The sequence below is a fragment of the Capricornis sumatraensis genome, chromosome 10 (assembly GCF_032405125.1).
Source record: "Capricornis sumatraensis isolate serow.1 chromosome 10, serow.2, whole genome shotgun sequence".
NCBI lineage: Eukaryota > Metazoa > Chordata > Mammalia > Artiodactyla > Bovidae > Capricornis > Capricornis sumatraensis.
Window position 1 is genome coordinate 85,272,031 of NC_091078.1, and position 12,673 is coordinate 85,284,703.

Sequence of the window (12,673 nt, forward strand, 5' to 3'; positions counted from 1 at the left end):
GACAGTAGAGGGCAGGTATTCAATCCTAAGGTCCCAGAACAGGAGTGGTTGAGGCAGAGATGAAGGGGTAATTCAGGGGAATTGGGCCAGTGTGTTTTTAGGATTTTTAATCATCTACATGGCTGTACCAGAGCCAGGACATACAAAGAGTTATACTTCTTAAAATTAGGACACTAAATAATCTCCTAAATTTTTAAGCCAATTTAAGAATCTCTATACCCTTCGTGATTTTTTTTCTCAGCAGAGATGCATGTTGATTGTATGGCATATAAGAGGCTTTTCAATGCTTCCAAAATAGTGATAACATCTCCTAGCGAAGACTTATTTTGTGATATTGGAACACCCAGCTGTACAATTGCTGACTTTTATCATTAAACTGGCTAACTTTTTATAAAATCTTAAATATGTAATTAACAGGAAACTTAACACACCAAAACAGAAAACTAGCACAGCCTTTCATAAATTAGGGATACCAGGATATAATGAAAGTCACAGGATCAAATTCTAAAATACCCTTCCAGGTGAAGGCCCTGGGCAAGACCTGTTTCTTTCAAAAAGTGATATTGGCAAGTGACAGACAATTATTATAGACCTATTAGCACTAAATTGTGAGTTTCTCCTTGATAGAGAACTTAAGAAGAAATGACTTTATTATGCTAAAGTCAAGTACTTTAGCATATGACACAGTAGAGTCATTTTTCACATGACATAAAAATCACATTTAATACTACACTCAGGGAAAACATTATTTATTACACACTGTAGTATTATTAACGAAAAGCAAGGACTCCTAAAGTTACCAGAAAGCATTTGTCAAAAAGGCAAGGTTCCACATGATACACCTACTACTGATTTGGTTTTTTTTTTCACCTAAACAAAGTCTTAATTACATGATAAAATACATAGTTTAATATAACTGAAATGGAGGAAAGGTTAACTTTTAATAGCAAGAAAGAAAACCAAGAAGATGTACTATGTTTAATGCTATTGATCTCAAATAGAGTCATGGGAAATTAGCAGCTGAGAGATGGAAGTGAGATTAATTTCAGGATCACTTAACAAACTATTGAAGACCAAAGACAGCATTTTGCATGGGTATCAGACAGGAGCAATATTCACGGTGGACTCACCACAACACAACCATATATCACTTAACACTTTTGCTCAAACACAAGATTAAACTTGAGCTTAAACTAAGTTCCTGTCTATATGTAAACAAATAGAATAGCTCTCTTTAGGCACACGGTAGAGATTTCAGCCATGTAATGGCAATACTATTGATAAAATTTCAAAAGCTAATGAAATTGAGTAAGCTTTCCCTTACTTTTGTAAGGCTCGCCTCAGCAAGAGAAGAGACAAGATAAGGAATAAGAGTGTAGTTCATCTTAATGATTGTAAGGGAAATCCGATAAAATGTTACTCAGCAAGATATATATGAATAATATTTTATTTGCCAAGAAATTCCACATAACAGAACTTAACAATACCCAAAGGGAATGACAGAAACGTTCCTCTCTTTTATACAGTCAGAAAGTGGGTTTTACGAATCAAATTGTATATAATAAATGAGTACATTTTGTTAGCTTACAAAGGAAAATGAGTAGCCTTTAAGTAAATCACACAGCACATTGCAAATCACTGGCTCTCCAATTATTAGGCATGTGTAAGGCTAGGTATGCTATTCCTTTGACTCTTTAAATTAATCATGTTCCTCTATTAACTCAGACTCACCCGGCCCCTGCCCCAAAGATACCAGTTTTAAAGGAGAGAGTATCATCCTTTCAAATTTATGACCAGGGAAAAAGATGTCTGACTTTGATCCATCACAGGTATGCAAAATGCATACTTATAGATAATTCTCTATATGCCTTCTGTAGGCCCACTAAATGTAAAGATTACTAAATGTTAAGATTTATGTTATATCAAAGCAAATATTGACCTTACCTCTGCCTGCATCAATATTTACTGCTTTGTACAATAAATCTTGATGTTCAAACTGCATCAATATCAGTGCATTAATTTCTGCATGGCTCATATCAGCATCTCATAAAATTTGAAATGCCAGTGAAAATATTTCTCTTGAAAAATGCAGATATAGCCAATTAAAGAGACAAAAAAGGCTTTTCCTTTCCTTCTGGCTTTCTTTGCAGTTTTTTCTTCTTCCTCTCCCCTCGAAATATTAATAGTTACAAAGAAAGCTGTCCAAATTTGATGAAACTCAGCCATCTATTATAAAAGAATTATCTTAGGAAATATTATGGATGTATTGGCATAATAAAATATTCCAGATATAATCCTATATTATATTATATACATATAAATATAAAAAGGCAGCATCCATCATTTCTCACTGATAATCACAATCAACCTTTGTGTACAGTCTCTCAACTTCTCAGTTCTATTTATTGATGAGACCTTATTACCCAAATTATTTTATACATCTTGTAGCTCAACCTCATTCATATTGGTACATGTTTACTAAGCATTTCATGATAAGGATGTACTAAAATTACCCAAGTCCCCACTGATGGTTATTTAGGCTGTTACACTCACAGTGGCACACTGGGGATACACACAAGTGTTTCTGAAAGACAAATTCCTAGAAGCAGAGGCGCTAGATCAAAGCCTATCAACATTCAATATCTTCATAGATTACGCCAGAGTCCTTAAAAAAAGGCTCCATCAACCTGCTACCTTCAAGGCCGATTTAAAACCCAAACTTTCAGCCTTCCATTTACCCATGTTTTAAACATCTCATCATAGCAACAATTGAAACTTTTATCACTGTTACACAGCACTTGATACCAACCCAACCCTGAATAAAACTTTATCTTCTAATACGCTTTTGCCAAGGGTCACAAGGACCCTAAGGAGTTTATTGATGTCCTCTTACAACATACAATAACATCTGTTAGCTTTACAAACACTTGTGAAACCACCTCCAGAAAGAAGATGCTAGGAAATGTTCGCACTCAAGTAGCACAGATTAGAACAAAGTTAAAAAGAAGAAGATAAAGAACACATCTCTAAGTTAATAGAATAATTTCGTTCAAACAATGGAAGAGAAAAAAGCCAAAGTCTTCACTGAAAAATGTTCAAGGTACCTTAGGCATATGGCACCACATTTTTCTCTTTTATACATAAAGTCCTGATTACTGTGTGACCACATGTGTTTTTTTCTCACTCTATCTATCCTTGTAATCACAGATCAAGTGCAAAAAGAAAAAAACAAACAAACAAACAAAAAACAAGTACCTACAGGAAAAAATAGCTTGTACTTTGTCCTACAAACTATTTCTATTTCAAAACATTAAGGTAGAAACAGGGAGATACAAAGATTAATTACAGACAAAGGTTCTGCTCAAGGAACATAAAGTTTAAAGGGTGTAAGAAATATGAACAAAAGACTATACCATGTCTTAATAGGTTCAAGTCCAAATTTATCTTTACAATCAACCCACCATTCCTCACATACTCATTTAAATTAAATGCAATGCCCTCTTCAATCATTCTGGGGAACATCCCAGACAATTCATTTGCTTTCTCTTTCATATACAAAATGTAATCAATTCCCACGGGCTCTTTCTTATCTCAAATTCCTGACGATACAACCTCAACATTTCTCTCCGTTTCTGCTCTCTTGCCCTGCTGACCAATCCTTAATGCTACAACCTGAGGTCTCACTCAAACATAAAACCAACTTAGATCATTTTCACCATAAAATCCTTAAGTGAGTCCCTCAGAAAGATGTTCTAGGTCACTAGGAGAATTCTGTTAGACCCCTCCTGGTCTACTTCCGATACTCTGCATTATTCCTTAACTTGTTCCACTTGACCACACGCCCCAGACCCACTGAGGTACTACTCCAGCTCCCCAGTCAAGGCTAGGCTGTTTATGCCTCCAGGCTTCTGCAGTCCTGGAAAACACCTGTCCATCTCTAAGGGAACCTGCCAGGAGCCATTCTGAGGAATTTCTCTGGCCCCTCCCACTACACCACAACACCTGGCACACAATAACTTCTACTTTAAAACTGTAAACAGATTACTAGAGAACTGTAAAGAAGAGGGAAATTCACTGTCAAAAATAAAGAGGAAACTGATCAGTGAAGAGAGTGGGGTCAGGTAGACATACCCTTGAGCCAGGACTTAACGAGAATCAATCTCAACAGTGTGGTCCCATCAGATCAGAAGGTCTCTACTGCAAAGGGAATGTCTCCGGGGAAATGATTCCCTTAGGAGACTTCCTAGGAGGTGTCAGGAGGGGGGCACACGATATGACAACATTAACAGTACACTGGAAGGATCCACAGCGCCTTCCATTCTTCTAATGACAGAAGCAGACCTGGGCAGGCATTTGTGTATTTTGCTTTACCCCGTATAGATGTTATTAAAAATAGGCATGGAAATGTTATTTTAGGAATTTAATTATGTCTTAAGTTCACCAGGGGAGCTCGTTACTTAAAAGGATCCAACAGTGAAACCTTTTGTAAATCACCCACTAAGTTATCTGGATTTCATGGCAAGATCCCCTTAGTGAGTTCCCAACCAAGCACAGACTCTGGTATGAATTCATTTATCCATCCATGCATTCACCTACTTGAAAAATATGTTCCAAATATATACAAGAGGAGATATTCTGGCACACAGCAGGAAAAACAAGGAATAATAAGCTATAATCTTTGTCCTTAAAAACTCTACGTTTAGCTCAGGAAAACTCTCTCTCTCTCTGCCTCTTCCCCTTCCCTTTTTCCTTCTCTCTCTCACACACAAACATACACACACATGCATGGTATAAAACAAGATGTTCATATGCACAGTGCAGTGGGGCGGCCATGTGATTAACAGCCATAGCAGGTGATTACATATATTACTGCTAGCTCTCAGAGCCATATAAGGTATGTCCTGTCATCTCCATTTTACAGCTGAGCAAGTCACCAAACCCCAGGACAATCAGTAAGGCCCTTGGAAATCTCATCCCACAGTTTTCTGGCAAGGAAGGAATGCCTCTTAGAGCAATCCTGCTTGACCTTCACCTAGTGCAGCACCAGACACTTCTTGCAAGGAATTTTGGTCATGGCATGTCTCAATTTTGGAGTCCTCTAAAAGTGAGAAATGCTCCCCCCTTGTATTGATTCACAGAATCTATCTACACAAAAAAGAACATGAGATAAAGATTATTAAAAATGAAGAAAACCACCAAGGAGGATAAATTAAAACGGCATGGGAGGAGAAACCCACCACCTGTTTTTCCCTAAGTCTTTGAGGGGGCGGAGAGGAAACAGAAAGCTTTATAAAAATGCCTCAAATGTCTACTTGAACTTGCTGCAAATTTGTTTCTCATTTCCCTTTCCGGCAACAATGACCTACCTAGCATGTGTTACTTTTCGTGTAATACTTACAGAAGTTCTGGGTGAACTCCAAAATTCATGAGCTGTCATCACCTCAAATAACACAGAAAAAATATCTGTATTTTAGTCAAGAAAACTAATAGAAGAGAAGTAAAAAAAAGTGAAAGTCGCTCAGTCGTGTCAGACTCCTACTATACAGTCCATGGATTTCTCCAGGCCAGAATACTGGAGTGGGTAGCCATTCCCTTCTCCAGGGGAATCTTCCCAACCCAGGGATCGAACCCAGGTCTCCTGCATTGCAGGTGTTTTAATATTTCCAGTAGACACCTAAATTATTGTTACTGTTTTTCTCAGCGTAATTCTGTATGAACTACACCAAAAGGTGTTCCCCCCTTTTTCCTGTTCTTGGTATAAAGAAAATATATCCAAAGATATAAAGCAATCTTGAAGTTACATTAACAGTTAATGATGATAATCTTACATTTATGTTCTGTTTCATTTCTCCAATGCATGATGTTTTCACACTAGACTCAGACATTATGACCACTCCTTTTTAGAGTAGAAATAACTAAGAACCAGAGAGACAGTCTATCCTCAGATGGGCACAATGGGACTAAAACACCAGTCTCCAGGCTCCTCAATAAACAGTCCTCTATCCTAAAGCTGCTGGTGTTCACAGTGGCATCATATGATAAGCCTATGAGTAAGGTTGTTGATCATTTTCAAATATAAATCAGTTGCAGACATTATCCAAGATGATGCAGTGACATTGAAATCACTTAGATAGTCTAACGTGGTAAGTCACACTATTAACGAAGTACGATCATGACAATATCCTTAAAACAAGTTCTCCACAGCTCAACTACTTCTGTAACTCTCCTCAAGTGATCGGTGGGCTGACTGGGTGGGCTGCTACCAGAATAACCAGATCAGCATCATTCACCAAACCCAACCCTGTACCCAAAGGCAACCTAATGATGAAGAAGGACACCAGAACCCAGGGGCCCCAGGCCCACCAACACTGACTCCTCTCCCTGTTCCACCTCCTAAAACATATCACTTCCTCATCTGTATTCTTCCCAGAACTTTGCAAAAGCAGGAACACAAGGATCACTAGAATGCTAACTAGAACATTTGCTGGGGACATTTCAGCTCAAGGGAAATGCAAGGCCAGAAGAAAAAGAGAGACATGTTCCCAATCTCCACACAGTTTTGTTTCTGAGTCAGGCTAACATCTGCTCATAGGGGCAAGAGGAGAAGGGGACGACAGAGGATGAGATGGCTGGATGGCATCACCGACTCGATGGACACGAGTTTGAGTAAACTCTGAGAGTTGGTGATGGACAGAGAGGCATGCTGCGATTCATGGGGTGGCAAAGAGTTGGACACGACTGAGCGACTGAACTGAACTGAACATCTGCTCAAAACCCCAGGCTGCACCAGTGTGATCAGGAGCTGGCAAACCTTTTCCGTAAAGGGCTAATTGATAATAGTCTAGGCTTCTTGGTCAAAGTTCTGTGTGGTAACTACTCAACTCTGCAGTCTTAACAGGAAAGCAGCCATCAACAATAGCCAACAAAATGGATATGGTTGTGTCCCAATAAAAGTACACACAAATACAGGTGGATGTTTGTAGTCTGCCAAGCCCCGAACGGGAGGATAGTTTGTTCGCTGAACCTTCACTCCCAAATCTCAAATGGGCGACTCTTATGAATTACGGCTAATATAATTTAGCTTGCTGAGCTCCAAGTATTACCTAGGGATCTCCCCGTAACAATCATAGCACCCAAAAGAGAATTCCAATAACAACAGTATCACCAGTAGCAAAAGTACTAATAGTGTGAAAAGCAGCAAAAAGTAACATTAGGCACTTTATGCCCAGAATTTGTTAAATTTTTCACACACATCTCATTTCATTCCCATTAATAGCTTTATGAGGGAAGTGCTATTAATTATTCCTTTTTCAAAGATGGGAAGACTGAGGCTCCAAGCAGTTAAATGCCTTCCCAACATCATGAAGATATTAAGAGGTATTAATGGTAGATATTAATCTGAACCACAGTCTACATACGTGACTTGAAAATTCACACTGTCACACACAACACCGCCCCCCGCCCAAAGTATAACAATGCCTTATCTTAGGAAGAACTAATACAAATTTGTGAATTACAGTCATGAGGTTAACATCTGGACCATTAAACCCCTCTCTCATGAAGTGGACTATTTCACTATTGCTCAATTCAAAACCATTTCCCTCTGCAAATAATGACCTTTCATTCGGCAGTTCAAGTGCCAAAGAACACCCTAAGAGTTCTTGACGTGAAAACCAATATTTCACCACTTGGCTGAAAATAACCATTGATACCATGGAATGTTCCAGAAGATGACTATCAACCTCAACTGGTAACTCTCTTATGCTTTTCTTCTCCTTTTACTTTTGTTTTTCCCATTATGCCTAGCAAGTTACTTCAGTGGTTCTTCTAAGCCAGTCTATACCCTTCTAAGGGATTCTTCAAATAACTGCCTTATCCTGGCTCCAGAAAAAAGCTCAACTAAAACAAGGGTTGACAAACTATAGCTTGTGGACCCTATCCAACCAGCTAACAATTTTAGTACAGCCTGCAAAGTAAGAATGGTTTCTCTATTTTTAAAAGGTTGAGGGAAAAAAGACTAAAATGTAAGATTTCCTGACACATGAAAATTATAATAAATTCAAATTTCATTGTCATAAATAAATTTCTGTGAGGACACAGGTAAGTTTGTCCAGCTACCTATGGCTGCCTCTGCACTACGACGAGAGTTGAATAGCTGCAACAGAGGTTGCAGCCCTGCAAAGCCCAAGACTACCAGATTCTTATGAAGAGCATGCCAACCCAATGAAGATAAACTATGAGCTTTTCCACCGACAGAAGCAGTTTTCAAATCCAGACACAATGCATTCCAGAAATACAAAATGGAGATTCATCAAGCCCAGGGTTAAGAGGATCAACCACTGCTCTACCCCAAGTCCACACTACTAATTATGCCCAGTCTTAACTAAATAATGGGAAAAGTCACTGCCATCTGCAGCTGTACATGCTGATGTCATATAATTTCCAATTTCCCAACAGCATTATTTTCAAAATGGATGAACTATAAACATCAGGCCACTTTATGCCTCTTCTTAACTTCTATCAGAGACACAGAGAACAAAATGATAAATTTTCTTTGGGTTTCTTGGCAGGAAGCTATATATATATATGTAATTTCAGCCTTCATCTCCCAATTTCCTTCATTTATCAGAAATGGTGACAAAAAAGTTCTAATTAGATAATTCTAATCACAAGGAATGGGGTGTGATGGAAGACTTCAGAATCACTATCTGTTCTTGCAAAACAAAACAGATAGGCTATTCTCCCTGGAGGGGCAGGAGATTTATCAATAGACAAAAGGATGCAAAAAGCCAATAGATAAGGTGTAATTAAAGATCAGGCCTATAAATTTTATACTGACATAAACTTAACAGGATTTGCAGGTGGAAATTCAGGGTTTAAGACCAAGGTATAATCATGACAATAATACCTTTCAGTTCTATGAGCAACAACACAGAAAATGCATACATTTATTATTGAGACTAATACTCTGTGCCTCCAAGCACTTTCATAAAAAATTTTGAATTATTCAGTGCTATAGTGATTTCCAAAGTGGTCTATCTTGCTCAAGAATTGCTCCTTAATTAGCTAAAAATACATCTCCCATATATTTTTGAGCATCAGAATCTCTTTTAGAAATAACAATCCACCCGTCTTCTTTTTGATAGTTGTTAGACGCATAAACCAGAAAGGCCTGTATATTCTTGCAGATTTTTTTTTCTGCCCCTTAAAATCTAAGAAAATTATTTCCAAAGTAGTATTCAGAGTTGTAACAATATGTACTCTCTCTTCACTGACTCGAAGGCGAAAAGTGAAAACAAAACTTGAAAAAAGCTACAGAAATATCGCAGTGGGCTGAAATATATAAAACTAGCAAGATCTGATTAGAAAATAAAGTTGCATTTCTTAGATTAAAGCATAATAGGTCGTTTTGATACGTGATGCTTTGCAATATTTAGCAGATATTTAGCAGCTCGAGACAAAGCTTATATTTTCTGCTCTCTGAAATCACAGCCTCTGGGAAGAGACAAGAAAAGGCCACGTCTTTCGGAAAATTACAAGTTTGGTACAATAACTCATTAACAAGTAAAGTTCAGAAATAAATGCAAATTGAGGGGAAAAGGTGGTTGAGGAAACAGGTGGGAGAGATAAATTAAGGTTTATCACCTTGAGGAAAAACAGGCTTGAATATTTCAACTTTCAGGGAACTACAAAAGGTTTGAACAAACAGAAATCAGGTGTGAAACTGATTAAAAGTGTGCCTTTGAGTGTAATGGGACGTGAACTGGCCGTATGATCGCAATGGGAACAAGGCAACTTACCCGAGTAGGCCCAGTATGGGTCGCCGGAAGCCTTGCGCCTGCGGATCTGTGCCTGCACCGAGCTGCCCTGTCTGTTCTCGTGCAGGGTCCCCACGTAGCCCTCCGTCAACGCTGCAAGACAGGAGAGGCACAGTGAGTCAAAACCGTCACCCTGCCGCACACGGGAGTGGTGTCAAATGCACACAACCCTGTGACCGCCTGGAAGCACAGACCTTGCGGTAGCTGAATAGAACTTCCTGACTTCATAGAAGAACAACTACAGGAGAACCTCAAGAGATTACAAGGACCATCATTAATACTACTATGTGTTAGGTCGCTCAGGCATGTCCAACTCTTCGCGACCCCATAGATTGTAGCCTGCCAGGCTCCTCTGTTCGGGGGCATTTCCAGGTAAGAATACTGGAGTGGGTTGCCATTCACTTCTCCAAGATCTTCTTGACCCAGGGTTTGAATCCTGGTCTCCTGCACCGGCAGGCAGATTCTTCACCGTCTGACCAAACTACAGTGAAACTTTTCTCCGTACCATGAACCCGAGGTGCACTAAACCCTTTACATGCATTATCTTATATAATTTGCAACACACCACCATGCAACAGATGCAGTGTTTCAGTAACCCATTCTATTGATAAGCAAAATAAAGCTTAAGAGTAGTTGAGTAACTTTAACAGCTAGTAGACCTGGAACTCGCAGTTTTGGCTCCAACTGTGTGTATAAGCCTATATCCTAGGTGCAATATGCTTCCAGCCTTATTTAATATTCATTGAGCAAGGAGTCATTCCATCTCTTTTATAGATGGAGGAATGAACGCTCAGGGACACTGAGTATGCAGCAGATCAAGGAATCCAACATAAGCATGCATGCCGCAAAGCTCGGGCCTCTACCATCCAAACACAGCACAGTCTCAGGCCTGGGCGCCACCCCATGGTTAAGAACCAGTCCTCCACAAACTCTGGATCCCAGAGAGTCACCTATTATATCTGAAGATATGTAACTTGAAACCCTCCAAGGCCAGCAATGCTCAGAAAAGAAGCACTGTTTAATGATGCGTTCCTTTGAAAACTCAAAATGAATCCAATTTTCTACCCCATTATCAAGAGCTTCCATCTGCCTGCTATAGTGTTCAAAGCCCTCCCCTCCCAACCACTTCATGGATGCAAATTTCTTCTGTGGTGAGCCCACACCTGACTGCACTGATGTGTCAGAAGACAAGTATCACAGGTGCCCAGAATCCAAAATGAATTGGAACTACACTTCAAACAATACATCCCAGCTGTCTGTGTTAATATTTAAATGTACCCAAACAAAATCAAGTGTGCCTTTGAAAAGCAAGGAAAATGGTTAGAGGAACTATATATTCAGTTTAAGATTCTGAAGGCACCAGGAAAGCACAATACAGTCTCTATTACAAATTAGCCAGAGTAGTGATAATAATTTCATCATGATGGCATTAATTTTGTCCACAATGTGATGGTCATGAAGGAAAATCAGGAAATATGTAAGTATTATACTTTATGCTTGCATGTCAGTTGCCAGGACTGGCTTTAAAAGAAATAAAGCTTGAACAAGAGCTACTCCACAAATACAAGCCCTTTGGAGGGAAGTGAGAATCTTATAAAATCCAAACACACATCAGCAAAGTAAACCGGGCGTCATGTATGCCCACTGTTTGGTCCTGAATGACAGAGTCAAAACCTAAGGTACTAACCATTTTATAAGAATGGTGACGGTTTAGGTACGGATGATCTAATCCATCCTACACTCTTGCAGGTGAGCCATTCAGAATCTTAGGAAGTGGATCATTCTAAGTTTCCAGGGATCAAAAACAAAATTTCCCATCTCTTCATCTATTTCTTTCCTCCACTAAAGCAAATTAGTTGGTTGACTTCATGGTCTATTCATAGTAACTTGTGTTATCTTCATAATGACCCTATGAGGTTGCTATTTTTAGCTCTATTTTACAGATAGGGAAACTGAGGTTCACCCACATAGCCAAATAACCATTAAAAAGTTTCCTAAATTGTTCAGCTTATTTCTGTGTATATGGGAGACATTTTATGTATCTGTTTACTACACTTCTTAGAGCTGCTGCTAAGTCACTTCACTCATGTCCGACTCTGTGCGACCCCACAGACAGCAGCCCACCAGGCTTCCCCATCCCTGGGATTCTCCAGGCAAGAACACTGGAGTGGGTTGCGATTCCTCCTCCAATGCAAGAAAGTGAAAAGTGAAAGTGAAGTCGCTCAGTCGTGTCCGACCCTCAGCGACCCCATGGACTGCAGCCTTCCAGGCTCCTCCGTCCATGGGATTTTCCAGGCAAGAGTACTGGAGTGGGGCGCCATTGCCTTCTCCGTTCTTAGAGCTAATTCACTCTAAATAACTACTCCCAAATAATCCTTCCTCTTTGCATGAGGACAATGAGTAAAAACCGTGCCCCCGTTCCTATACATACCACTGGGGCCAGGGGCATGGTTTGCAGTGATTCAGGAGAGTAAGTCAAACAAAGCCCACCTTCGGAGCTGCCAGGGCAACAGGACTGGCTGTCCCATCCATGACTTGTGACCTAGCCGGTGGAGTAGGGTTTGGAGATTACCAAAAACAGAGACACTGCAACAAATTTCGACTATGTTATCAGGTATTTAAAAAGCACCACATGCCCAGAGCTGAAAAATATGCTTTAGTCATAGTACCTGGTATCATCCTTTATACCAATCTTGTGAGGCTGGTAGGTTTAGCTTAGTGATATATATGTTTGGGAATGGGGACACCAGCCAGTCAGAGAGTCTTCTCTCTCTTGCTGAAGGTATTATGACAAAAGTTGAAGGCTCTTGGGGGTGGTTGAGGGTCGAGCACAGGATCAGCAAAGGTGCTCAAAA

The 12,673-nt window shown here is 39.6% G+C and overlaps 1 protein-coding gene across 2 annotated transcripts in view; it reads right to left on the reverse strand.

The window, feature by feature from the left end:
- The window catches only part of PTPRG (protein tyrosine phosphatase receptor type G), a 765,748-nt gene that overhangs the window by 554,835 nt on the left and 198,240 nt on the right, over positions 1-12,673 (reverse strand). For both annotated transcript variants that reach the window (XM_068983186.1, XM_068983185.1), the window contains exon 2: positions 9,801-9,911. In XM_068983186.1, coding sequence (XP_068839287.1) covers positions 9,801-9,911 — 111 coding nt within the window. The remainder of the gene's footprint in view (positions 1-9,800; positions 9,912-12,673) is intronic.